Source organism: Colobus angolensis, unplaced genomic scaffold (assembly GCF_000951035.1).
Source record: "Colobus angolensis palliatus isolate OR3802 unplaced genomic scaffold, Cang.pa_1.0 Scaffold70, whole genome shotgun sequence".
Classification (NCBI taxonomy): Eukaryota; Metazoa; Chordata; class Mammalia; order Primates; family Cercopithecidae; genus Colobus; species Colobus angolensis.
Window position 1 is genome coordinate 4,224,106 of NW_012120710.1, and position 27,911 is coordinate 4,252,016.

Below are 27,911 nucleotides of genomic sequence, written 5' to 3' on the forward strand. Positions count from 1 at the left end.
GACTCGGTCTCAAAAAAAAAAAGAGAAAAGGATTTATAGGTGCAATGTCAGGATGTCTGCAATTTACTTTCAGATGGCTCAGAAAAAAATATGTGGAAGTACTTACAGAGAAAAATAAAGCATATATGGTAAAATGTTAACAATTTTGTCAATCTAGGTGTAATGTATTCAGGTATTCATTTTATCATCTGTCAACTTGTCTGTAGGTTTGAAATTTTTCCTAACAAAGTTAGGGAGGAATTCAGTCAACAACAAAAAAAGCATATATCTTTTATTTTCTCTTTTTTTTTGACACAGGGTCTTGCTCTGTCACCCAGGCTGGAGTGCAGTGGTGCCACATCATGGCTCACTATAGTCTCAACCTCTCAGGCTGAAGTGATCCTCCTACCTTACTCCCTTATTCCCAGTAGCTAGCTGGGATTACAGGAGTATGCTACTGTGCCTGGCTAATTCAAATTTTTTTTTTCTTTTTTTTGTAGAGATAGTCTCACTTTGTTGCCCAGGCTGGTCTTGAACTCCTAGACTCAAGTGACTCTCCCACCTTGACCTGCCACAAAATGCTGGGATTATGGGCGTGAGCCACTGTGCATGGCCTATCTTAAGGGGTTAATAACTTAAAAGTGTATTTTCAAGAGTGACTGATAATCAAGTAAATATAATTTTAACTAAAATATAAAACAAATGGGATGGTTGTTGAGAAAATACCTTCAGCTTTAAGCTTTTCTTTTTCTTGAGCAGCTTGGAGTTCAAAGTTCTCTTTATTTTTGGCTTCGATTTCTTCTAGTTTTCTTCTTTGTTCTTCCTTTTTCTTCCTTCTCTTCTCTTTTCTTTTTTCTCTTTTTGCAGCCAAAGCCAGCCTCCGACTTTCTTCCCTTAACTGTTAAAGATCAATAAAGCAGAGATATAACACTGAAATTTACCCTGGAGAAAAAGTTGTCACATAATCATTTAATAATAAGGAAACCATGATATCATAAAATTCAGAGTCATCTAGTTCAATTCATTGTTTTATCAAGATCATTATTCAAACCACTCTAAAGAGACAATATTTTACAATATCAAGATCAAATTAACAATATAAGACTAATTTTAAAATGGGTAAATAATAAACAAATACATAGCTTTTAATCATTAAGGACATGTAAGCTGAACTGACAAAGAACCATTTATTGATCATTAATTTGGCAAAATTTAAAAAAGCATCAGATATTAGCATAAGTCTGAGAAACTGAATTATCTCCTGTACTGCTGTGGCATGAATATTTACATTTTAGAAAAACTAATTTGAAAGGCTCCTAAGAAAAATTACAAACTGCTTATCCTAACAACTTATTCTATAAAATGTCTATCTCTAGTGAAAAACTCAAGGGTTCAGCAATTTTCTTTGCAAATTGATTATAATGGCAATACATGGCAACAAGGTAAATCTATCAATGGGAAGGAATAAATTAACAGTATATATTAACAGAATACTAGATAGCCACCATAAGTATTATAAATATGTACTTGGGAATATGCTTCCAGTTTGCATTTGTTAGGAGAAAAAAAGGCACACTGAAGACTAATAATCACTTTTATGAGAGAAGGGAACCCTCTTTGTGCATCGATTTGTATAAATACAGAAAAAAACCCATAAAAGTTATAAATAAAAGGCTAACAGAGACTACCTCTGGAGGGTGGAACAGGAGGAGGGATAGCAGAAAGATAGTGTCTTTCAATTTTACTTTATATAACTATACATTGCTTCTATTTGTTAAAATGAGTACATTATTACTTTCACAGTCAAAAAACTAACTGTAGGTTTAAAAGTCCAAAAATATATCTTAATAAACTATTTAAACTGTTAAATTTTCATTCTTGGTTCATAAAGGTATAAAAATCATCTTTAAACTCTGTCTGCATGTCACCTAAAAGATGTTTCTTAAAAACTATTCTCCACCCATAATCTAGCATTCTGAATTATTTTATGTGTGTTTTAAATACGTGTCAAAACAATGTCAGTTAAGGCACGGAGCCTACAACATGTAAAACCAGTCCTCACAAATTCATAAGCCAAACAATATTTAGTTTCCATTCAAAAATTCTGACTTCATCTTTTAAGTGTTGTGCTTTTGCTAGATACTCTCTGTCCTGCCTTTCAAATTAACCTTCTCTTAGGTTCTTTTCTTTTTTTTTAAAGCCAAATTTAAATTTTGATAACCCAAGACAGTCAAACCAGCTCTCAGCAGGTTCTTGAAAAGTTTGGCCCACCACCAGGTTTTTACACCCTGGGGCAACGCAACATACTTACCTTAGGCTAGGTAAGGGATAAGTCTTGTTCCTGAAAAGGAAAACATTGAAGGAAAACCATGCAGAATACCCATACTTTCCCCGGCAGATGGATTTTAGGAAAGAATGCATCTAAAAGCTAAAGATACAGAAACTGCCTGCATCCTAACCCTGGAAATTTATGCTGGACTCCCAGAAAGCTCCAATCTGAAGATCAGTAGAGGAGGAGCTTTTACCCCTGCTGAAGTATTAGGAACAAAACAGTAACTGATGACCTTTACTCCCTGGATCACCACAAGGGAGGAGTAATATCTGATTGGTGAGTTTGAAAGAAGAAACTGAGCATGTGTGACTCAGCTCATTTGAGCCTTGCTTTTGTGTTTTCTCCACGTGGACCTCAGTGAAGGAGGGAGAAGTGTGGTTGTTCTGTCTAGCTTTGACTTTGTGGAAGAGGTAAGTAGGTATAAGAGGGAGAGAAGGAGTGAAAACGAAGGTGAAATGTGCACCAGAAAAACGTATTAACAAAGCAGCTGTGGCTACAAGTGTGTATTAAGTCTCTCTACTTCAGGATTAGGAATAACAAAACCAATATTTTATCTGTGTCATATCTGTTTGGACAGAAAAATCCCGGGAAAGAAATGGTTTGGGGGAGGCTCAAAACAGTAAATGAAGTTTTAGAGTTTTGGCTCATCCATGATGGGTTGTTCATTTTGCTGGAATTTTGAACTTGTCTGGTAGCGGGAGCTAATTATGACTGCTATTTAAGTGGGGGGCCGGGGGGAATTTGGGGGTGGAGAACTTTTTTAAAAGTGTAAGAGTTTTAATTCAGAAACCAGGATTTCATTTAAGCACATATGTGCTAGATGTTGATGGGGGTGGTAGGTTTGGGTAGGTCATAGGGTGTGGCTGGGTCTTAGATATGCAAATTTATCAGGGCGTGTAGAGTCAGTGGGTAGCCCTTTGGCAAGAGTAATTTGAGTTTGGATTATCGAACTTCAGAGTTTAACCCTAAGAGGTAAGTATTTACTAGTGTCTAAATTTTGAAGTTTTAATACCGGTGTTTTGATAATCTGATATATTTTACTAACCCTTTTAATTCACTAAGAGTAGGTAGGGCACTAATTCAGAGGTCCTAGGGAAAATTTCTGGGGGGGGAGATACCAAGCTATGGCTATAAAATGACCCAACTTTACATGGCATGGAGCTCTAAAAGTAAGCAGAATTAGCAAATGTGGACCAACAGATACAGGATTTAAGAGGTATTATAAGTTTGCAGGTGGTAGCTGAAACTAATAAATGAGGTAACCAGAGGAAAAAGGTATAACTGTGAGTGTGTACATACATACACACATATACCTACTATTTTACTATATATAATAAAATATATAAATATTATACATATATATATATACAGAGAGAGTTTATGTATATATGTGTGTGACGGAGAGAATATCTAAGGGGTAAAGGAAGAACAAATGAAGCTTCCTCAGATAGAGGAAGACAAACAAGAGAAAGCAACTCCAATGGGAGAAGGAAGGCCAGATCAACACTGGTAAACCTCATAAAAGTGGGCATCAATAAGAACTGAAAAGAGGTAAATGGATTTGGCGTGCTTTGTAACTGAAAACAAACAAAAAATAAAATTAAATTAAAAAAACAAGGATTTGTCAGTTGAGATGCCATTGGTTACCTCCACCACAGTTAGTTTATTGGAGAAGCAAGTCACATGGTTCTGAGCTGAGATTTAATTTAAAATAGTTAATAAGACACAGAGATTATTATAAGCATTAAAAGAAAAGCAAAATACTAAATTTGAGAAAAAGTTCCATTAGGATAGAACTACCTTGATTGTACCTCTGCCTTGACTGAAGCTGTAGGTAGTGGTAGGAGTTAGTAAAACAGTAGAAATTGAAGATAAAGGCATAGGGAGAGGTGCTAATAACTGATACAAAATCCCAGACAGCATATGGAAAGAGTAACTAAACCATGAAGATTCAAATATGTCCAGAGGCCTAAGAAAATACAACTAAAAACCCAGTCTCACTTTCTATATTTTCTCTCATAAGCCTAAATCTCATTTTACTTCTTGGAGAACTGTTGTCATGTTTGTTAGTGTATGTGGGGGAGGTTAGAGGCTTTGAGAAAAAGGGTCAAGTTGTAGAATAACTTCACTGTGGAATGGGAGAGGGCACTAACCCAGCTGATGATTTCTAATTGAGGGCTCAGGAAACAAAGTGGGAAACACTTGGGAGTTAGGCTTTATAAAATGAGAATTTAAGGAATTGGGGAGAGCCAGTCCAGACTAAACATATACTGCACTGCAGATTTGGATATATGAAAGTGACTGGGATATGTGAGGAGCAGAGAACCATAGTGAAAGATGAGCCTGGAGAAATCAGAGATGAGGACCTGAATGTTTAGAATTTCCTATGCAATCAACAAAGAGGCACTGAGGGTTTCTGAGGAGAAAGTAAGGCATCGCACCTGTGTATTAAAAAAAAAAAACGTGGGTTCATGCCTGTAATCCCAACACTTTGGAAGGCCAAGGCGGGCAGATCACGATGTCAAGACATCTATACCGTTCTGGCCAACATGGTGAAACCCCGTCTCTACGAAAAATACAAAAATTAGCTGGGCGTGGTGATGCGCGCCTGTAGTGCCAGCTACTCGGGAGACTGAGGGCAGGAGAATCACTTGAACCCAGGAGGCGGAGGTTGCAGTGAGCCAAGATTGCGTCACGGCTGTCCAGCCTGGCAACAGAGCAAGACTCCATCTTTCCAAAAAAAAAAAAGAAAAAAAGTGAAACTGGAAAAGTTACACTGGAGCAGAAAAGGAATACTGAAGACAAAAGAGAGGGACATACACACACACACACACACACACACACACACACACACAGGGAGACTTTTAAGAAGCCAAATGCAAAATTTTGGGTGAGAAGTGACCACTCAGAGAGGAAGTGGATGGAACAGAAGGCAGACACAGAGACTGCCAAAGCTAAATAAAAGGTGATGGTAGTGATGATGATAATGATCATGATGACAGTGCTGATACAGCCAATATATAGAGGGTCTAATATGTGCCAGATACTGGTCTAAGTTAACTTACCAAGTTAATTCACTGACTGGATGTAAAGAATGGGAGGTAAAAATAAGTGAGAACCTTAAGGTAGCATCAAGATTTCATTTCTCACTAAAGAGTAGTAATATCAACAGAAGAAAGAGATCAAGAAGTTTCAAAGGAAGGTAGGGAGAAGATCCAACAAAAATTTTCTGATAACTTGCTATGTGCTATGCATGGTTCTAGTTTCATCAATAAACCGGATAAAACATCCCTGCCTTCACCAAGTTTACATTTAGTTGGTTAGAGGAGGGTAGATACAGATAAATAGAATGCATACATTATAGTTTGTTAAAAGGTGATAAGTGCAATGTAAAAAAGGGGAAAAAGCAGCAAGATGAAAAATGTGTGTATGGTGACAAATGGGGGATTTTGATTTTTAAATAGGGTAATCAGTGTACCCCTCATGAGATGAAGTTAAGTGAACACCTGAAGGACATGAAATATTTCAGCCAAAGAGAAGAGCCAGTACAAAAGCTCTAAGTTAGAGTTGGACCCAATATATTCAAGCAAGCTAGCATGGCTAAGAACAGTAGAAAATGAGTTTCAGGGAACAGTATCAGGAGGCTTCGATAACCTAAGGCCTTGCAGAGCATTTTAAAGACTATCTTTTACTGAGAGGGAAATGGAAAGTCATTGTCGGGCTCTGAACAAAAGTGTGATATGATTTGATTTAGATAATTGAAGAGGATCACTCAGAGTGCTACATAAACTACAAGCAATGACAGAATCAGGGAGACCAGTTAAATGACTAATGCAGGTACGAGATTAAATTAATTGTTTGAACCATGGTGAGAAGTGATTAAGATTATATATCTATATTTTGAGACAAGGTCTCACACTGTTGCCTAGGCTGGAGTACAGTAGCACAATCACAGCTCACTGCAGTGACCTCCCCAGGCTCAGGTGATCATCCCAACTCCGCTTCCTGAGTAACTAATTTTCAGGCAAAGGTAACAAGATTTTTCAATACAATGGAGTATAGAAAGAAATTAAGGATGACTTCAAGGTTTCTGGCCTGAGCAATTAAGAGTTGTGGGTTTGGGGTAGGCAAAGATCAGGAGTTCATATTTGGACACATCAAGTGTGAGATGTCTAATTAGGTATTCAAATGGACATGTTGAGTAGCTAGCTGAATATATGAGACTGAAGTTTAGCAAAGAAGTCTGGGCTAGAGGTACACATTTGGGATCAACTGGTGTACCTTTAAAGTTAGTGGGCAGGATAAGACCACCAGTGGATAAAGAAGACCATGTAACAAGTCAAAAGGCTTTTCGCTAAAAGGTAGGGGAGAAGAGGGAACCAGCAAGAGGAGACAGGAACATCCAGACAGGTAGGAGGAAAAAAAGAGCCTGTAGTGGCATGAAAGCCAAGTGAAGAGAGTGTATCAAATGTTTTTACTTATTCAGTAAGATAAAGATGGAGAGGAGAAATAACCATTGGATTTAGCTACATGGAAGTCACTGGAAACCACAAAAGCTTAATTTTAGTGAGTTGTGGGAGTGACAGCCAGCCTGTCAGGAACAGATTCAGGATAATGGAAAAAAAATGGAGGTGACTGAAAGTGGAGGTTCAGGGATCTTTACCGCAAAGGGAAGCAGAGAAATGGATCTGTAGCTAAAAGGCTGAGGCAAGAGGGTTGAAGTCAAAAGGTTTTCTGTGTTTAAGATTGGAGAAATAAGTATGTATGCTAATGAGAATGATTCAAGATAAGGAAAAAACAGGAGAAAGAAAAGAGAATTGCTACCGACAGTGCTGTTGAGAAGGAGAAACCATATAGGATCTGGTACACAATGAAGGGACTGGTTACCAAAAGTTTATCTAGGCCGGGTGCGGTGGCTCACGCCTGTTATTCCCAGCACTTTGGGAGGCCGAGGCTGGCAGATTGCCTAAGGTCAGGAGTTCAAGACCAGCCTGGCTAACATGGTGAAACCCCATATCTACCAAAAATACAAAAATTAGTAGGGCATGGTGGTCCATGCCTGTAATCCCAGCTACTTCGGAGGCTGAAGCAGAAGAATCACTTCAACCTGTGAGGTGGAGGTTGCAGTGAGCTGAGATCGCACCACTGCTCTCCAACATGGGGGACAGAGCAAGGCTCTATCTAAAAAAAAAAAGTTTAGTCACTGGTAGGAAGTATATGGGTGTAGATGTTGGTGGGTGGATAGATAGGGTAGGCAAAGTCTTTGGAAGTTTTCTTCTGATGCTTCCATTTTCTCATTAAAGGTAAAGAAGAGGAGATGCAGGTACTGGTGGGCAGATAGATGGTGTAGGGAAAGTCTTTGCAAGTTTTCTTCCGATGATTCAATTTTCTTAGGATGCAAGATCACCTACTGAAGGTGAAAGAGAGGTGGTGCTGGAGTTCTTAGGATAAGGGAGAAAGTAAGAAACAGTGGTCTAGATGAATGGAAGATTAAATTAAACTAAGGAAATGCAGCATTTTAACTACTGGTCAGCATTAATGGGCTAGGGAAACCTAGTGTAGCTACTGGTCAGCATAAAAGGGTTCGCTGTCACATATTTCAAGTAAAATTAGTCGTAAAGATTGTTTATTCTCGACACATTTAGTTACTGAGGTTCATGTGAGAATAAGAAGAAAGAAAGGAGTAAGGAATAATGAAAGGGTAGTACTGGTGGTGTTGGCAGGATTATTAAAAGTAGAATTCTAGAGGGCGTAAAGTTGAAAAGATAGAGAGCAATAATCTGAGAATGAAATGTGTGAAACCGAGAATGGGATAGGTTGTGTTTGAAAAATATACTATTACCTAGCTCTCTAAAAGTTTACAAAAAAAAAAAAAAAGGTAGAGGAAAAAAAAACTAAAATGAAGTGAAGGGGTGAAATAACTATATAAAAAATGTAAGTTTAAAATACCTGCTAGGGATTCTAACAGCCAAGAACATAACTTAGTCATTAATGTTCTAAGAGAGCAAGTAATTAACTGTTAAGAGGATTCCATAGCTTGACCAGATGGAACTACTCCCGAGCAGGGACTCTTCCACTTAGTAAATGCTCAATGAATAAATGTTTACTGAATAAGTATTAAAAAATCTGGTGCCTTAATACAATGGCCACTGATCTCTTTTTCTTTTGTAGAGACTTGTTCTCACTACATTGGCCAGGTCGGATTTGAACTCCAGGGCTCAGCCTCCCGAGTAGCTGGGACTATAAGCATGTACCACCATGCCCAGCTTACTGCAGCAGTTTTTATAAACCAAATTTTCCAAAATAGAAAGACTGACCAAAGAAGCACTTTTATACAAGGAATAACTTACATATGGAGAATCTCAACTCAGACCACGTCCAGTGATGAAGCCAGAATGTAATATAACTCAGAAGACTAAAGAAGTACATTTTCCCAGATGTAAATTATAACTAAAAAATAGTGAACCAAACTCTAATATCCCAATCTGATAATCTTTCAAATAAAAATATGGGCTGTCGTTCAGGGAAAAAGTGGTTCCTCTATAATTTAAAATTTTACATATGTTCCATGCTCACTCAAAACTACACATAAAAGTATATACTGCATGTGGAGGAATCAATTTAGATGGAATTAATTTATGATTAAGAATTCTTCATTACCTTTGGTTTCAATATTATGGAAAAATACACAATGACATTTAAAAGAAGTTTCTCTTCACTTCTCTTAAAACTTAGGCTCTTGAAAGTATAAACATTAAGGTTAAATAATGCTGGCAAGAATACAAGGAAATGACATTGGTGTATTGCTGATGGTACTAGGAAAGTATTCTGCAAGTATCTACTAAACTAAAAATACATTAGTGCCCCCTTATCGGGCACTTATCCATGATGAATAAATACGTTCCAAGATCTCTGGTAGATGCCTGAAACCTTGCATAGTACTGGACCCTGTATATATATGTTTTTTCATAGAAACCCATGATAAAATTTATAAATTAGGCACAATGAAAGATAAGCAACAATAACAATAAAATAGAACAATTATAACAATATGCCAGTAACACTACTCTTGCACTTTGGGGCCATTATTAAGTAAAATTAGGGTTTCTTGAACACAAGCACTGTGATACCTCAACAGTCAATCTGATACCTGGGGGTTACTAAGTGGATACACCAGACAAAAGGATTCATGTCCCAGGTGGGACAGAAAAGGACGGCGCAAAATTTCATCACACTACTCAAAACGGCATGCAACATGAAACTTATGAATTGTTTATTTCTGGAATTTTTCATTTAATATTTTCAGACCATAGGGAAAGCAAAACCACAAAAAAAGGAACTACTGTATGTTGACCCACGTGAAGGAACTTACTTCATAAAAATAAAAGGAGCAAAATATTTTAAAAATATGTATAAGGGTGTTTATTACAACTTTATTTGTCGTGACAAAAAACTGGAAACAAACTTATTATGGACTATTCTGCAGTAACTTAAAATCACTATCAAATGACAATATGCATCAGTTACTAAGAGAGGGGAAAGCAAGTATTAGAGTAATATGTTTGCATGATTCTGTTTTTTTAAAAAAGTACACCATCACGGTAAGTGTGAATATTTATTCATTCAACAAATATTTATTCAGTGCCTACAACATGCCAGACACTATTTTGTGGCACATATGTTCTAGTGGTAGAGAGAGACAAACAAGATAATTAAGTATTTTGAATGAATACAGTATTTAGAATGTTGAAAAGAGAAAAATAAAGCAGAGAAGAGCAAAAAGTGCTTGTGAAGAGGAAACTAAAACATGAGGACATCTAAGGGACATTCACAGAAGATGCTGCTGACAGCACAAACAAAAAGAGGATGGTCAGTATGGATAGCGCAAGGTGACTAAAAGAAAGAGTAACAAAAAACAAGGCCAGAGAGGTGTAAGAAGTGGAGTGGGTCGGCAGATCATTGCAGGGTCTTAAAAGGTCTTAGAGGTAATTGCAGAGGTAAAGATTTTAAATCAATCATATCAGATTTCTAACTTCAGTTATCTTAAAATGATGGCAACTGTTCTTTGTCTGTTTAAACTGAGCACACTGTTATAATAAAAAATCAAAAATTTAAAGAATCAAATATATATTCTATCACACAACTTGGCCCAATTATACTGCCTAGTATTTAGCAGGCATTAAATAAATGTTAGGTAGTGAATATACAAATAGGTCAAGTAGTAATTATAGTGGTCATTATATCTCTTAATGCACTCACATTCTTTTAACATTTTTAAATGGCCAAAAAAGCTAATTTTAATTTGCTCAGAATATAAACCAGAAATTTTTAAAAATGAAGAGTCTCCAAAATAAAATACATTTTTTCAGGAAACAGCATTTTCAAATTTAAATTAGAATAAAGTATTTCAAATGCTTCATATTAATGCAGGATAAAATGTAGAGCTTAATAAAGCAAGTATAGTTAAAAAAGAATGTAGCTAACAAGTCAAAAAATGCATATGCATAATTATCACTGCATATCCTTTATAAATTTAAACAGTACATGTTAAATTTTACGGCACTTTGACCTTTTTAAAAACATTTTATTTATTTTTTGAGATGGAGTCTCACTCTTTTGCCCAGGCTGGAATGCAGTGGCGTGATCTTGGCTCACTGCAATCTCTGCCTCCCAGGTTCAAGTGATTCTCCTGCCTCAGCCTCCCGAGTAGATGGGATTACAGGCATGCATCAGCACGTCCGGCTAATTTTTGTATTTTTTGTAGAGATGGGGTTTTGCCACGTTGGCCAGGCTGGTCTCAAACTCCTGACCTCAGGTGATGCGCCCGCCTCGCCCTCCCAAAGTGCTGGGAATATAGGTGTGAGCTACTGTGCCTGGCTATTGACCTTTTTATAAAAGATGAGATATGGCAGTTCCATAATATTCAATGTCAAACCAATTATGTTCCTATGATTACTATTCAATTAAGTTCTACAGTACAGAATTATAGGGGAAAATGTGGCAGAAAAGGGGAGTGAAGAAGCTATAAGACTGTCCAAACTATATGCTGTTTTGGTGTATTTTACTCCCCATGGGAATAGATGGGAATGATGCTGTAGTCTGCCTGAAAGAGAAAAGTACAAGAGAAGTCACCCATTTAAAAAGTGTACTCATTAGACATTCCAAGATTTGTATTTCACTGGTTGGTTATGCCTTGGTAGTGCATTTGGTACTTGTGATAAACCTGCTGGCAATAAATTACAAGGCCTAATATCAAAAAACAACAGATGTAGTTGAGGATTAAGAGATCATTAGCTGAGATAAGACTAAAATCCAGAACTAGAAGCTAAGTTTTCTGACTTCCAGATCAATGCAATTCCTATAACAAAATGTTGTTAATTTCATTACAAAGAGAAGCTTTTAATGATGTTCAATGTACTCATAATTCTCTCCGCGATTTGAGCCAAATGTAGAAAGAAACCATGTACATAATTTAAAGCAAACAAAACAAAACAAAACAAAAAAACAACGGATTACAAATCAAAAGAAGAGAAAACAATATGGAAAAAAGTGGGTAGTTTTCACATGTAAAGATTATTATTACCTTTTCCAAGTCTAACTCCTCTAACAAAATGCTGGCGTTTTTGTTTGCTTCAGCAGCCTGTCTATCTTTGGCTTGTACTATTGACTCCATACAAAGATGACACTTCTTCAGCATCTCCTATAATACAAAATTAAGATGTTTCCAGGCTCACAGAACAATTAATTCCCACTTAGAGAAATTCCTAAAAACATGAAGATCTTTAGTAAGGTACTCAAACCTAAGCAATAAAGATCCATGAAAGGGGGAAAAAAGGCATGCAAATAAAAACATAATTGACATGGTATATTTAGGAATATATACAAATAAAGAATCAAAGAGCGGCTTTTGCTATTCTTCAAAATAATATCCATTTAACAGGCACTTTAGAAACAAAAATCATTTATCCTCTAATTTAAATATAAAAAATTGTACAGCAAACAGAACTACAATAATTTATGTTGGCTAGTTAATAGGATAAAGGAAATAGTCAATGTCAACAAAGAAAACAGATTTGAAAATTTTTTGAGAAATGTCCGCAAATATTTAAGCTTTGTTGCTCCAATTTCATGCACAAGAAACATTTATAAAGGAATCAGATACATGTACCTATATAATTTTCTCAGTGATTTCATTCTCAAGTCACACTTTAGGACAGCAAAACAGTACTTTCTTATTTTTATAAAATTTTTCTTTATTTAATTTTAGAGATAGGGGCTTGCCATGTTGCCCAGGCTTAAATGCAGAGGCTATTAATAGGCACAATCATAGTACACTGTATTAACTCCTGGGCTCAAGCGATCCTCTCACCTCAGCCTCCCAAGTACATGAGACTAATGCGTACCTGAGACTACAGCTGTGTGCCACTAAACCAGTCTTATTCTTAGTATTATTAAAAATATTTATTTTTAATCTCCCCCTCTGCCCCTAAAAACCTGTAATATATAGGAATGTTAATTGTCATGGACAAATCTAGAGCTAGGAAAGACAGTGACCTAACTAAATTAAAACTTACAGGGAAATGCTGTGTCACTATTATGTAATAGCAACTGTGTAAACGTAATAAGAAGACTTTTTAAGATTTGTTGGCCTCTTTGGTTTTCAGAAGCATGTGTTAGGATTTCATTCAAGTGTTAGTTAGTGTAAACTCCAAATCAAAATGTATGTCTCCAGGAGGTCTCAATTTGATCTCTAATAGGATTCAATTTTATCTTCCCTACATTTCCTGCAAAATTGCTAGCCAATTCATTCCAAAACTTAGTTAAAACTAAAAGTTACCCTAACTTTTACATCACGCTCAAGACTTCTTGCTCATGATTAAAAGTACTATGTTCATTTTACTGGGAAATAAAAATCTATTGGATTCAATGCTTTCTCAATATAGGTATCAGTCTGGATAAACATACATATACAGAAGACAGCCCTAATGAATAATAACATGTTGCTTTGAATTACTTAGTGTTCACATAAAAATTAAATTAGCTCAATAATTTTTTTATTTTTATTTTATTTTTTGAGACAGAGTCTTGCTCTGTCGTCCAGGCTGGAGTGCAATGGACCCTCCTGACTCACTGCAACCTCCACCTTCTGGGTTCAAGCAATTTTTGTGCCTCAGCCTTCCAAGTAGCTGGGATTATAGGCACATGCCAACATGTCAGCCTAATTTTTGTATTTTTGTAGAGATGGGATCTCCCCATGTTGCCCAAGCTGGTCTTGAACTCCTGGGTTCATGTAATCCACCTGCCTCGGCCTCCCAAACTGCTGGGATTACAAGGGTGAGCCACTGTGCCTGGCTTCAGGTATTAATTTTATTTTAATTAATTTGTTTTTCTTGAGACGGAGTCTCACTCTGTCGCCCAGGCTAGAGTGCAGTGCCCGGATTTCAGCTCACTGCAAGCTCCACCTTCCAGGTTTACGCCATTCTCCTGCCTCAGCCTCCCGAGTAGCTGGGTCTACAGGCACCCGCCACCACGCCCGGCTAGTTTTTTGTATTTTTTTTTTAGTAGAGACGGGGTTTCACCGTGTTAGCCAGGATGGTCTTGATCTCCTGACCTCATGATCCTCCCGTCTCGGCCTCCCAAAGTGCTGGGATTACAGGCTTGAGCCACCATGCCCGGCCTCAAGTATTATTTTTAAAGATAAGATAATCCTATAGCAGAGAATGTTTTATTGATTCATTAGGTAAGTAAATAATCTGCGAGAATCTCTTAAATTGCATACTTCATTCCCAAATACTAGATACATAAAATGGCTATATATTACGCTTTACTACTCAAACTAAGAATTTTTCTTAGAATGGAAGATACATTAACTGAATAGAGTCCCTTGCTCATACAGTGAACAACGTATTACCTTATCAGTGATGGTTGCTATGTATCTCATACATTCAGAATCTGATGGAAACTGATTGACTTCTTTGACTAAGTAGCGCACCACCTTCACATGACCCTAAAAAATAGATACCAATGTCAGATTGAAAACAGACTCTAACAATTCAGTAAATCTATGCCTGAACTAACTTTAACAGTTAAGATTAGTGCCACAAAGTGAAGACTACATTGCATATTTACACTGTAAATGAAAAAGAGACAGGCTTTGGTTCCAGTGAGTTAAATCCACATTGATCATTCTCATCCTACCCTCCAAAAAAAAAGTATATAATATGAGCTAAAATTCTAAACAACTCTGAATAAAAAAACCAATAATCCCAAAATCAATATGAAGAGTAGGGGATATATCTGAAGGGTGGTGGTGCGGGGGAGGAATTCTTATTTTTTTCTTTGCTAACTCCCTAAATATGAGAGTCTAGTTTCAATTCTGAGGATTAAAAGAGTAAAAAAAAAATTTTGTTTTTTCATTCCTTCAGATAAAAAACAAAGGTATAATACTGTCCTAGGTAGTGTGAAAGAATATATACTTTCATGAAGAATAAGCTATGATTATTCACTGCAATACAGGTCGGCATCTAAGTTCAAAATCTTTAGATTTGCCCTTTCCTACTTCTTAAGAGCCATTCCCACTTTCTCTAGTCCATACTGTTGCTTTCTGACACAACATCTAAAGTTAGCCAGTCAGGATAAACAGCTGTTAATCTTTAGTATATTTTTTCTATTGCCTCTATCTCTTCCTTTTAGACTGTATGTTTCTAAACTTTTCTCTAAATGAATAGCTCAAATGCCACTTGCATCATTCCCTAAGGATCTCTCAAACACTTCTACAGTGTTTAAGTTATTTATATGGGACAACTCAAACAGTTACCTAACTTTGGGTATGGATCTTACCTTTCCATATTGCACCCTATATAACATAGTATATGTTATATATACATATTCTATGTTGCACCCTATATAATATAGTACTCTAGCCCACAGTTGCACATGGTAGGTACTCAAGAAATAATGGAACAAATACATAAGAGTATAAAAGATAAGCACTGCTCATCTAAAGTCAGTAAGTCTGTTTGGAAAGACATAAGCATGTTAGATACTAGAGTAATAACTAATAAAAATAATAACTCTAATAGAGTAATAACATAAAAATATGTATTTCTCCAAATGAATGATAAAGACTGTCAAACTTGTACAAACTCTAGAGATTAGAGATCTCAATGTGAACTCAAATAGGATGAAGAGTTTGGCAGAAGGAGAGACTTAAACTATAACTAAAGAACGAGCAACTTTGGAAAAATGAAGAAAGACATGGTCATTCTATGAGATGAGAACAAAGGTGATGTGAGAGACAGGAACAAGGAAAAGACCAAGCAAGAAGATAATTCTCCACTTTAGGGATTTTAATGGGAGACAAGACTCTACAAGCACTAAATTGTGGTGGCTTTGAATACCAAACTATGATTGGATTCCAAATGATTTCAGAGATTTGGGAGACACAGAAAGGTTCTTGAAGAGGTTCTCTAATATAGTAGAGTGGTTAGAAAGATTAACTTGATAATGATATGCTAGCTTGCTTGGAGAAGAGGCAGCTAGCCAGTGAGAAGGAATAAGTTTGATTTCTGAGTAACAAAAATATAGAGTCAAAAATACAGTCACTGGTAGTCCAGAATATCTAGGGAAGAGGTGGAATAAAAAACAGGAGTCAGAGAGAATAAGAGAAAAAGGAAGAGATAGCTTATCACAATTTATTTTTTAAAATTTTTCAACATTTTGGCATCTATAGGAAATTGTATCTACATATCTCCAAATGACAAAACTCAAAATTATAATCTCTGTAACAGTAATCTGATATTCCCAATAACAAACTAAAGCTGTATTTAAGAGATAAATGGATTATCAAACAATAAAATCAAATTATTTATACACAGCTCTGTGCTATGTACAAAAAGAGAAAGTTTGTTTCACTTTCACAGAATTCATACTTTTACCTTTAAATATAATATACTTGAAATTCAGTAGTTTAAAATGCTGGTAGTGGCATTTTCATTATTTAATTCATTTTTTTTCCTAGTATTTAAAGTCAGTAATCGAAATAAAAACAAATTTTATTTTTTTGAGACAGGGTCATACTCTGTCACCCAGGCTGGAGTGCGGCGGTACAATCTCAGCTCACTGCAACCTCTGCCTCTCAGGCTCAAGCCATCCTCCTATCTCAGCCTCCTGAGTAGCTGGGACTGTAAGTACAAGCCACCATGCTCAGCTAATTTTTATAAATTTTGAAGAGGCAGGGCTTCGTTCATCTGCCCGCCTTGGCCTCCCAAAGTGCTGAGATTACAGGCATGAATCACAGTGCCTGGCATAAACCACTCACCCCCCAAAAACAAATTTAAGTGATATTTTTCTCTGTAGTGGTAATACAAGAAAACACTCCTTAAGAGTAACTAACTGGAGGTACTTACTTATGCATCTTAACTGGATTTATACTTTGTGAAGATTAAGACTGCAAATAGATTTTGAAAACATTACTTAGAACAGCTTTTTAAAAGTTTACTTAGCTCTGATGTCCAATAAGGTTAAAATTAATGGCTTTTCTGCAAAACCTGTATGTATCTACATTTAATGTTGCCATCAGAGTAATTATTTGCATATTATTGCTTTCATCACAGCTGCAAAAGCACAAAATGAGTCTTTAGTGATCATTAAGCCATGTACTTCCTAGTGTAAGTAAAAAACATCCAGGTAAATGAGGATGAAAGACTTATACCTTTCTAAATGCTGCCATAAGAGGAGTTATCTTGCGGTTATCTGCTGCATCCACATCTGCACCTGCTTGCACCAGTAACTGAACCACATCGAGGTGTCCACCATTTGCTGCTAGCCACAATGGAGTGTTCCCCTTCTTGTTACGTACATCAATATGAGCTCCCCTAAAAACCAATGATACAGATAGCATTGTCTTTCTTTTTTTGATACAGGGTCTTGCTCAGTCACTCAGGCTGGAGTGCAGTGGTGAGATCATGGCTCCCTGCAGCCTCCACCTCCAGGGGTCATATGATCCTCCTACCTCAGCCTACAGAGTAGCTGGGACTACAGGCCCATGCCACCATGCTCAGCTAATTTTTAAATTTATTGTGGAGATGGAGTCTTCCTGTGTTACCCAGGCTGGTCTCAAACTCCTGGGCTAAAGTAATCCTCCCACCTCAACCTCTCAAAGTGCTGGAATTGTAGGCATTGTCACCACACCTAGCCTAGCACTGTCTTAAATAGAATGAAATGACACAGTAACAAAAATCAACTATTAACATGTGAAAATATCCTGTAAAGATAAAAATTGTTTTCAATAATCAAAGATTTAAATACGTCTTGCTCTCAGAATTATACTACACAAACTATATCCTATGAGTCAACTGTAACTGTTTCAGATTATTTGTATTCACATACAGCTTGACCATTCCTAATCTGAAATCCAGTATTTGAAGTCTGAATTACTCCAATGAGCATTTCCTTTGAGTGTCATAACAGGGCTCAAAAAGTTTCATATTTTGGAGTTTTTCCAAGTAGGGATACTCAATCTGTGTTTTGTAGTTATGTTAAGGATAACATGCAGGTTTAGCATTCATTCAGTGGGCATGATGTAGATGAGAAGACCCATGGTTAATAACAGTTAATAGCAGTTACTGCCAAATACTACTGCTTAGAATACCATGCAAAGGTCTTTGAGACTGCACGAAAACAAGTTAAATAGACAAGCATCTTTGGAAAACTAGCAGGCAACTTCTACATGACTGAAAGTAGAAAGTACCCTGGATCCTGTCTGATTATCTTAAATAGTACCATAACCACACCTAAAAGCCTTAATTGCTGTAAAGAACAAGAAAATGAACAATGAAGCCTTAGATCACTGCCAGACTTTTAAGACTTGTGTATGGGGGATGTAGTATGTCTGGTAACAGATGGATGTCCAAATAGCTTGTTATTATAGATGTTAAAAGTAATATAGACAAGAATCAAAGAAAAACATTTTTTAGGTTACACAGAAACAAATCAGACAATGTAGCATAGCTCTGGATGGCTGGAAAACAATGGGTAGGTTTGGGGAAAAAAGCACTTGTTTATAAAAGAAGAAATAATCACATTTGATTTTTTAAATAGTTTAACTGCCCAGAGAGAATGGTAATCACTAGTAACACTTGTGTTCATATATGAAGGGTATGGTAACAACATACCTGCCAATAAGAAGCTCACAGAATTTGTAATGCCCTTTATCTGCTGCTATGGTTAAAGCTGTATCTCTTGAGGAAGGAACTGGAGGGGCATTAACATCAGCACCTTTATCCAAAAGAACTCGGCCTACCTCCGCATATCCACCAGAGGCAGCTTCCATTAGTGGTGTGAGACCAGTCTAGGTTTAGTGTAAAATTAAAAGTAACGACACATAAGAGACTGGAAAGATCTAAAGTTTTAAAGAATAACAATTTGAAGAAGGAATATGATACAGTTGTTACCAAGATTCACAACTAAATTTAATCATTGACCCTTATTAGCTCCTTCCAGTTACAGTCTGATCTATTAAAAGAAAATAATTCTACCTAATCTCAATAGTATTGTTAAAAAAAAAAAGAAAGAAAGAAAGAAAGAAAAAATGTATTTAAGATGCAAGCACTTGGCACATAACTGGTACTCGATAAATGTTCCACTCCCTTCCTTTTCAAAATAGTCTCTCTTTTTCAGCTGATAACCCTACTGTCACTGTTGCCTATAAAAATTTATCACTCAGGTATTTTCAAGTTAATGTCTGAGCTACACAGAATGATTTCTAATTAATTATATCCATAGGAGATAAATGTTACTAGAAAGCACTAAAATTATAATCAACATGTTGCTACTATACATCTTAAATATCAAAGCAATAAAGTCATGTGTAAATCTCAGACTTTTTCTTACCTTAGCTCTGTGTTCAACATTTGCTTTTCTATCAAGCAGAAGACTAACCACTTCAGTTCTTCCTTGGAAGCAGGCTAAGGTAAGTGCAGTGTTCCGATTGGTTTCTATCTGAGCATTTATGTCAGAGCCCATGTCTAACAGGAGCTTAACAGCAGCTGTATGCCCATTCATAGCTGCTAACATCAGAGGAGAGATGCCCAATTTGCTACCAGTTCTGGGGGTGCAGGTATGGGGAAAACAAATGGAAAAATATATATTTTAAATGACACAGAAAAATCGGAGATGATACAGAATTCCAATCTAAGATTATTTTGTAGGATTGTTTAAAATATTCTCAACCCTAGTAATTCTCTGAGATACTACCAAGACTCCAATAGAAATGTTTTATTAGAATATATTTTTTTATTTCACTCAACATAATGACTTGGGCTGGAAGGTGATTAATAAATTATTAGGATAAACTTTCAATCTTAAAGCATGTATTAGGTTGCTTAATAAAAGCTTCTAAGATGTTTACATTTAGTATCATAAGAAATAGTACTCACTGTTTTTCAAGCTCTATGTCCAGTTTTAATTACTTACATAAAGTTCATGTCAAAAATCTCTAATACTTTGAATGCCAAATTTGTAATAAAGGGATTTACTAAATTTGGCACTAAAAAATAGGTGTTCTACAAATATCTGTAACAGTCTTACTAAATAAGGGGCTTACAGAAAGAGAATACAACTTGCCTAGAGTTAATCTCAGCTCCTGCATTTAGTAATATTTTGATGATGTTCACATAGCCACCAGAAGCAGCCAGGCTTAGAGGTGTGTAATCAGAAACATTCCTGTGCTCTTTATTTGCTCCTCGAGCTAACAATAGCTCCACCACCTGAAAAGAAATAGAAAAAAAATATGTTTTCTTATGGAGAGACAAATTATCAAAGTGTGTATTTTTAAATTTCTTTTTCTGGTATACTGTACAACAAAAGAAGGGGAAAGTTCTTCCTTCATGCTCTGCACAAAACCAGCCTGATAGCAGGAGGTCTTAGAAGCCAACAAAGAAATACCTACTCAAGTAAAATACATGTAGAAATCTACTAAAATGGTATAGTGTGTTCGTGAAAGGTCTGGACTGAAAATGTTGTGACATGTTTTGGAAATCAATATTTGTTATTTCACCACAAAGCGGTAAAACAGAGTAACATGGGATAAGATTGTTTCATACTATACGTGTGAATGTATTTAACATATTTTTAAACATTTCAATCAGTAAATATTTTAAAAACATGGAATAAAAGGTACTATATTTTCACAACATTATAAAAATTTTCTAACACAACATTGAAAAACCTTATATACATTCACTACCTAGATTTTAGGTCCCATCTACTGGCAGAAATTCTGGGTGAATGGTTTTGTAAGAAATTGTCAGGCTATTCTTAAAGTGGTTGTACTATGTACACTCCCTTCAATAATGCATGAGTTCTAGTAGCATGAGTCTTGGCAACATTTGTTATTGCTAGTCTTCAATTTTAGCCATTCTAGCGGATGTGTAGTTGTATCCCACTGGATCTTAACTGCATTTCCTGAAACTAAAAATATTTAGCGTTTATTTAAGTACTGATTGGCCAACTCATAAATCATTGTCCACTATGCCATTTAATGCCTAAACAATCCTTTGACACAATATTCATTTTCATTTTATAAATAAGATATAGAGAAGTCAAGACTAGCTCAAGATCATAGCTCTTATCCCTGCTCTTACTAGTAATAATATATTCTAAAATACTAACTGGCAAATAATGAATGTTAATGAACAGTGCATTATCTTGCATCTCAGCAAAGCTATGTCCAATTTTAGATATCACATTCTTTCCATCACTTTTTGCTTTCAGAGCAAGTAAGACTAGGTCACCTATGGTGACAAGGTTATAAAAACAAGAAAAAATATGGCATTAGGCTATTTTATAAACAGTATAGTAGAAAACTCTAATCAAATTTCTCAAGTTTCCTCAATGCCATTATATTTTCTCAATTTTTTTAGAGAACTGTTCTGTTCCCAAAACATCCAATATACAACAAAAATGTATGACTTTATGGTAAAATGACTTTCCAACATTTTATTAATCACTTGAAAATACCTGTTCTATTGACACCAAACTAAAGTAACAAAGTGTGTATAGGCAAAATTATTACCCTAACATACTTCTACAATTGTCATAACCTAATCTGTTCCATTTTAACAAAAATACATAATTTATAAAAATTACAGTGTCCTATTGGCTTTAATATTACTTTTAAATAAAGAAAATCAACTAATTTCTTCTTGACTCAATATTGAAAAAATTTGTTCCTACATAAAGCAAGTATTTTTTCAAGCTAAATAATGATTGACAATTTCAGTCAAGGTAAAATTTTGCTTTCCGGGATTTATGGGGATTTTTACTTTTTCTGGAATAGTAGAAATAATTTATCAAATTAAGTAGTTTATTTTTCACTATCTTAATATTTGGCTTATAATACTTTTAACCTATCTATTGCCCCTACTATGAATTACAGAAGAAAAAAGTGACACAAGTAGAAGAGACAAAACAGTAGGCCCAGGCCAGGCTCCTTGTCTCTTGTGTGGAGTATTCTAGTAATAAGTGTATCTAACTATCCATGCATATAACATCTATTCCAAATATAAGGGAACAAAAATTACCAAAAAAAAAAAAATGCCTATATTATCACTGTTAATAGATTTCAGTTCTTTTTAATTTATAAAATGAAGGATCACCAAGCCCTATCTTCTGGCACTTATGTAATCTTATTAGATTTCCCATTCTTTTGCATAGGAATTATTATATCTCCTAAAATTGTTTATTTACTAGTTTATTTTAAAAATTTAGTGGGTTTAACTAACTCGAGTTCAATATAACCTCATGTGCTATGACTGGACAGAACTGAGGGAAAAAGCTAGTTTAAGATGCTCAAATGGGAGGTAACAGTTCCCCAGTTTGCTTGTCAGAATACCTTTACATATAATATTTCAAGAAGGATACTGACATAAAGGGTGAAATAGTCACGATGGTGAAGGGATTGGAAAAAGTATTCTTGGGCTAACAACCAAAACAGGACTTGTTTCACACAAAGAATAGGTGACTTCAGGAAAAAAAAAATCTGAAGATAGAAAAGGGTATAAACCTCTTTCTATTTGTTTAAAGAACAAAACTATGGACTGTGGGGAAATAAAAAAGGCATACGTCAGGCTTGATAAATAGGAAAACCTTAGAAAAGAAAAAGAGAAAAAAGATTTTAAAGCTGAGTAAGACACTGATCTGAAAGACTTAAGGTGCTTTCTAAATCTGAGATTCAATAATTTCTTGATAGAGAAGGGAATCTATGGAGACAACACATCTGGTTTATATCCCCTGTACAAAGGACTGAATTTGGAAAAAAAAAAAAAAAAAATGGGTGATCTAGCTGATTATAAAATGTCACAAGATACATAAGTGAGTGTAAAGCTATATTTTCTAGGGCCTAGCTAATCTCTGTCAGTTGTTCTAGTTTCCTTAAAAAAACAAAAGGTCATATAATCTTACCATCGTATCTGAGAACCTTTCCTCCAGAGTTGAGAAACGGTGGGGAAAAATCAAAGCAAGACAAGAGTTCTCAAAACACATAAAAATTGAATATTCTTAATTCCCTACTAATCTTATAGACAGCAACAGAGACTGGGATTAAGTACCTTATGCCATGTACTATAGGGCTGGCAAAGATGAGTGAATATAGGCCCTGTACATTAGGAACTTACTGATTTGACTTGCAATAATCTTTCTCCTACCCTAAATCCATGGCAGTACTACTTTTAGATGAGCAGGATTCTAAACAATGTGTGATTTTTCTGGCAAGACAGCTTATGCTAACAAAGATACTCATCTTTTTGTTAGTAAATAAGAGTTTCAGCTATTGTGATAAATCTAAACATCAAAGCACTGTTCTGATAGAAAAAATAATATAAGTGAAAGTACACATTTGCTAAACAGACAGAGAAAAACAATTACACTAAGGGGAAACATTACCTCCTGTCTTCCCCCAGAACAGGCCAAGGAGAGTGGTGTGTCCTTGGTTCTTTCTGACTGAGCTTCAATGTCTGCACCATTATCCAGCAATATTTCCACAACACCAACATGACCAGCTGTGGCAGCCAAAATGAGTGGAGTAAAACCTGGAGAAAAATAATGGTCTTCTCATTACATGCTAAGGCAAAAGAACAAAATATCTAACCTTCAAAATAGGACTAAGAAATAATGTTCCTAAATAAATATTTTGACCATTATTCCAAAAAATAAAACAAAAGTCGGCCCTACCTTTCTTGTCTCGGTGCTCTATACTAGCTCCTCTCTCTAGCAGTGTCTGTACCAGTTCCTCGTGGCCACCAGCACAGGCAAGTGTTAGCGCCGTGTCATGATTACTCTCAGTCTATAAGAAATTATTTTTTGGTTAGTTTATTAAATAACTTAAGATGTTAATATCAAATACGTAATATGCAAACATACCAAATACACACAAATACATATGTACCACTCTATAATATCAAGCATTTGAAAAGCAAGGTTTACGGACGGGCGCAGTGGCTCATGCCTGTAATCCCAGCACTTTGAGAGGGCCTAGGCAGGCAGATCACGAGGTCAAGAGATCGAGACCACCCTGGCCAACAGGGTGAAACCCCATCTCAACTAAAAATACAAAAATTAGCCAGGCGTGGTGGCGCGTGCCTGTAGCCCCAGCTTCTTGGGAGGCTGAGGCAGAAGAATCGCTTGAACCTGGGAGGCAGAGGTTGCAGTGAACCAAGATCACGCCACTGCACTCCAGCCTGGGTGACAGAGTGAGACTCCATCTCAAAAAAAAAAACAAAAAACAAAAAAAGAAAAGAAAAGCAAGGTTTACTTGTTTCCATATTAGTAGCCAACTTGTGAGTTTTTTAAAAAGGCTACAAGCATCAAGGAAAATAAAGTATGATTTTCAATCACGCAAGTGAAAGAAATACTGTGGATTAACTTTTGCTTTCAGCCATTAATGGAGAAACATAGATCAGATTTATTTTCCTATTTCAAATAACTAAAAAAGAAAAAAGAAAAACTCTTTGAAACGATGATATTTAGACAGGCAGTGCAGAACAGTGATCCCTGAAGACAGAAATGGTTAACCCAACTTACTGCCTGGCAAGTTTCCAGGCTATAGTGTGCAGGGAGCAAGTATCCAAACAGAGCCTGGCAGTCTCCCCAACTTGAGAAAACAGAATTTGGAGAGGTCAAGGTGGCTAGAATTCATGGAGCAGATTATTGAAGATGAGAGCACTGCAGAGACGGTACTCTGGAGATGTGCAGAGGATTCCCCTCAAACCTTCAGCTGAGTTTTGATCAGTCCATGTGCATGAGGAAATTATCCGAGGCCAGGGAAGGACCACCAGAGACAGTGAGGCTGAATAATACCCAGGGCTCACATGGGGCCAGGAATAGTTTGGTTCCCACCAGCCAGAGTAGAAAGACCTCAAAACACACAGGATGTCAAGTAGAATCCTCAGTAGTTGGGTCAAATTAGCAGTTGTGGACCCACCTAACAAACTGGAAAGTAGGCCTTGAAATTAAAAAATAATTGTTTCCAAGTAACTTAGCTGTGTTTGAGAACAAAGCTCCAAAATACTTAAAGGAACAAAACATCCAAAATATACCGTGTATTTAGAAAAACTATTATAATAAGACATGACACTATCTACATATGGTTTGCTTCTGCCTTCTGCTAATGATAATGACCAACACTAGATTTACCAGTGTTTATATTCTGTTATAGTTTTAATGCGAACCTAGCGAACTATCTAATTTCTCATACTTTTATTTTTTATTTTATTTTATATTTTTGAGATGAAGTCTCGCTCTGTCACCCAGGCTGGAGTGCAGTGGTGTGATCTTAGCTGCCTGCAATCTCCGCCTCCTGGATTCACTCAATTCTTCCTGCCTCAGCCTCCTGCGTAGCTGGGTTTACATGCATCTGCCACCATGCCCAGCTAGATACCTTTAGTACTCTACAAGCAACACGTGACTATTAGCATTTGAAATATGGTTAGTGTAACAGAGGAACTGAATTTTAAATTGTGTTTAACTTTAATTTAAATTTAATAACTGATACTCAATTTGGTTATTGGAAAACTTAGGATGTCTCAATTTGAGTAAATGAATCTACTTTTCAACTGTACATTTAATCAAATCTAGATACAAATTGAGTAGTTCCAATGAAATCCAAAATTAGATATACTTTAAGTAGGGTGACAAATCTGGGACTGAAGGGGTTTCTGTGATGAGGGACTTTTGGTGCTAAAACAGGAAAGTCCCAGGAAAATCAAAATGATTTGATCACCCCAGCTATAAGTGTAACATGCTCACCAAGTTTTGAAGACTTTTAGTATGAAATAAAAATGTAAATTATCTCAGCAATTGTGGTGTATTGATTATATGACATGTTAAAACAATATTTGGATATATTAAGTTAAATAAAATATATTTTAAAATTCATCCCATTTGTTTCTTTTCACATTTTTTAATGAGACTACTAGATAATTTAAAATTACAAACGTGTCTCATCTTATTTTTCAACTGGACAGTGTTGCTCTGAGCATTTCCCTCACTTTCACATACGTATCTCTATTATAGTACTTATCACCAATCTGCCTTATGTATTTATCACCCAGAGACTATAAATTCCTGGGAGGTAAGGAATATGTCTTATCCATGTTTGTATTTTCTACCTGTAAGTGATGCACTACTTAGGAAATAATAGATGACAGTTAAGCAAAATAAATGGCAAAAGCTGTAAAAGGTTATAGATTCAAAAGCTGTTACTAATAAACATAATAAACAAGGGACTATATATGTAGCATTGATTGCACTTACACATTGTATTTGTAGAATGTACGTAATAATCATAAAAAGGAAAAGCATATTCTCCCAGAATGTAAATAACTCTAAAGACCAAATTTCATTATAAGAAATGAAAAACAAAAGACAAAAGGCAAAATCAGTAAGAGTTAAGAAAAAAGAAAAAGCCTACTAGTCAGTGATGAAGAGGGAGACCGCAAAAGCTGCTCTGCAGAAGAGGCTGGCAGAGAGCAGAGCTACTGACTGCAGAGATCAGGGATGGCCACAAGGGAGAGATGCACCAACTACAACAATGGAGAAGGACATGAAACTTAAATGAGTGACAGCTCTGACTGTGTTATAGTATTTGATATTCATCTCAGGTTTATAGGAAAAATTATATCTGATTTCAGAGAAAAAGAGATAAAGGCTCTGATAAATAACTTTCCGATGGCCACATAAGCTAACAACTGGTAGAGATGTGCTTTAAAAAACCCAAGATCTTCTTGATAACAAAATCCTGCTCTCCCCAGTATATCACAGAGGGGCCCTAAGGCAAAGCAGATTGTGGTGAATATAATGTTAAGTGTATGTGTCTTATGTCCACTCTATGTTGGTACATATGCAATCAGCAGAAGAATCAATTTTATGATGAAGTTTATAAGGTTTCTAAAATTCTTCCAGGGTTTAAAGAGTAATTTAGGAAAGCTCAAATAGAAAATGAAGAGATGTACATAAAATTTGCAAAAGATAAGCACGGAAAATTTCAGTGGATCAGTAAAATGTTTTTTCCAATATTATAAAACACAAATTCAACTGACATTTATTAAGCACCTTTTAGATTCAAAGTACCCATACTAAGTACTCTATCTTGACAAAGATAATACAGGACTCAAAGGAGCTTACTGATTACTATACATGGCAAATTCAGGTTCAAACTAGGAGACAAGCATAATAATGTATTATGAGATTTCAAGAAACAAATATTTAAAGCTAAGAAAGCAGCTTTAAATTCTTTGTGGAAATAAAGTTAAAAGTGGGCAACTCCATTGTATTTCTACATTAAGGAGAAACTAAACCAACGAACATGATATTCTTTTAAGATAATAATGAAAGAATTTTAAAAGCCTGAAGTGAGGCTTCCATCCTCCTAAAAACACCTACACAATCCCAAAATGGTAAGAAATAACACTCTGTTTCTCAACACATCAATAAACAAATGAACTGAAATAGAAATTTGGGTTAATATTAATAATGACAAAGAAAAAAACAGGTGTTTCAAATACTGCTGATCAATGGAAATAATTATAATGCAGTTGACGATTTTATAGAAAGCAAGGTATCACTTAAAGAAAGAATCCTTAAACTCAAATTATATTGCACATAGTTACATTAGTTAAGAAGTTATATTCCTTGTCACATATCTAAGAGAAAGTCCCAACCTGAAAAGGGAGATAGATGTCCAGAGATTTAAGAGCTCATTCAGGTTTATATTCTAAATAAAATTTCAGTGAGCCCATGATGCGATAATGTATACACCATTCTATATCATTAATAGAGGTTGTTATGATGAATTCTGGCTTATAAAAAATGATAAAAATATATTTAATGTAAAAATATTCTGCAAAGCAAGATCCCATCTCTACAAAAATTAGCCAGAAGTGGTGTGCAATGCCTGTACTCCTAGCTACTTGTGAGTTTGGGGCGGGAGGATAGTTTGAGCCCAGGAGTTCATGGCTGCAGCAAGCTGTGAGGTGCCACTGCACTCCAACCTGGGTGACAGAGTGAGACCCTGTCTCAAAAAAAAAAAAAAAAATTAAAAAAA

General features: G+C 35.8%; 1 protein-coding gene across 4 annotated transcripts in view; it reads right to left on the bottom strand.

Annotated features, from left to right (window-relative positions):
- Positions 1–27,911, bottom strand: part of ANKRD17 (ankyrin repeat domain 17) — a 184,657-nt gene that overhangs the window by 31,154 nt on the left and 125,592 nt on the right. For all 4 annotated transcript variants that reach the window (XM_011927143.1, XM_011927144.1, XM_011927141.1 and 1 more), the window contains 9 exons: positions 23,543–23,654; positions 23,255–23,400; positions 19,937–20,079; positions 19,205–19,418; positions 18,487–18,662; positions 17,025–17,187; positions 14,223–14,318; positions 11,895–12,011; positions 706–877 (listed from right to left, as the gene is read on the bottom strand). In XM_011927143.1, the coding sequence (XP_011782533.1) occupies positions 706–877; positions 11,895–12,011; positions 14,223–14,318; positions 17,025–17,187; positions 18,487–18,662; positions 19,205–19,418; positions 19,937–20,079; positions 23,255–23,400; positions 23,543–23,654 (1,339 nt within the window). The remainder of the gene's footprint in view (positions 1–705; positions 878–11,894; positions 12,012–14,222; positions 14,319–17,024; positions 17,188–18,486; positions 18,663–19,204; positions 19,419–19,936; positions 20,080–23,254; positions 23,401–23,542; positions 23,655–27,911) is intronic.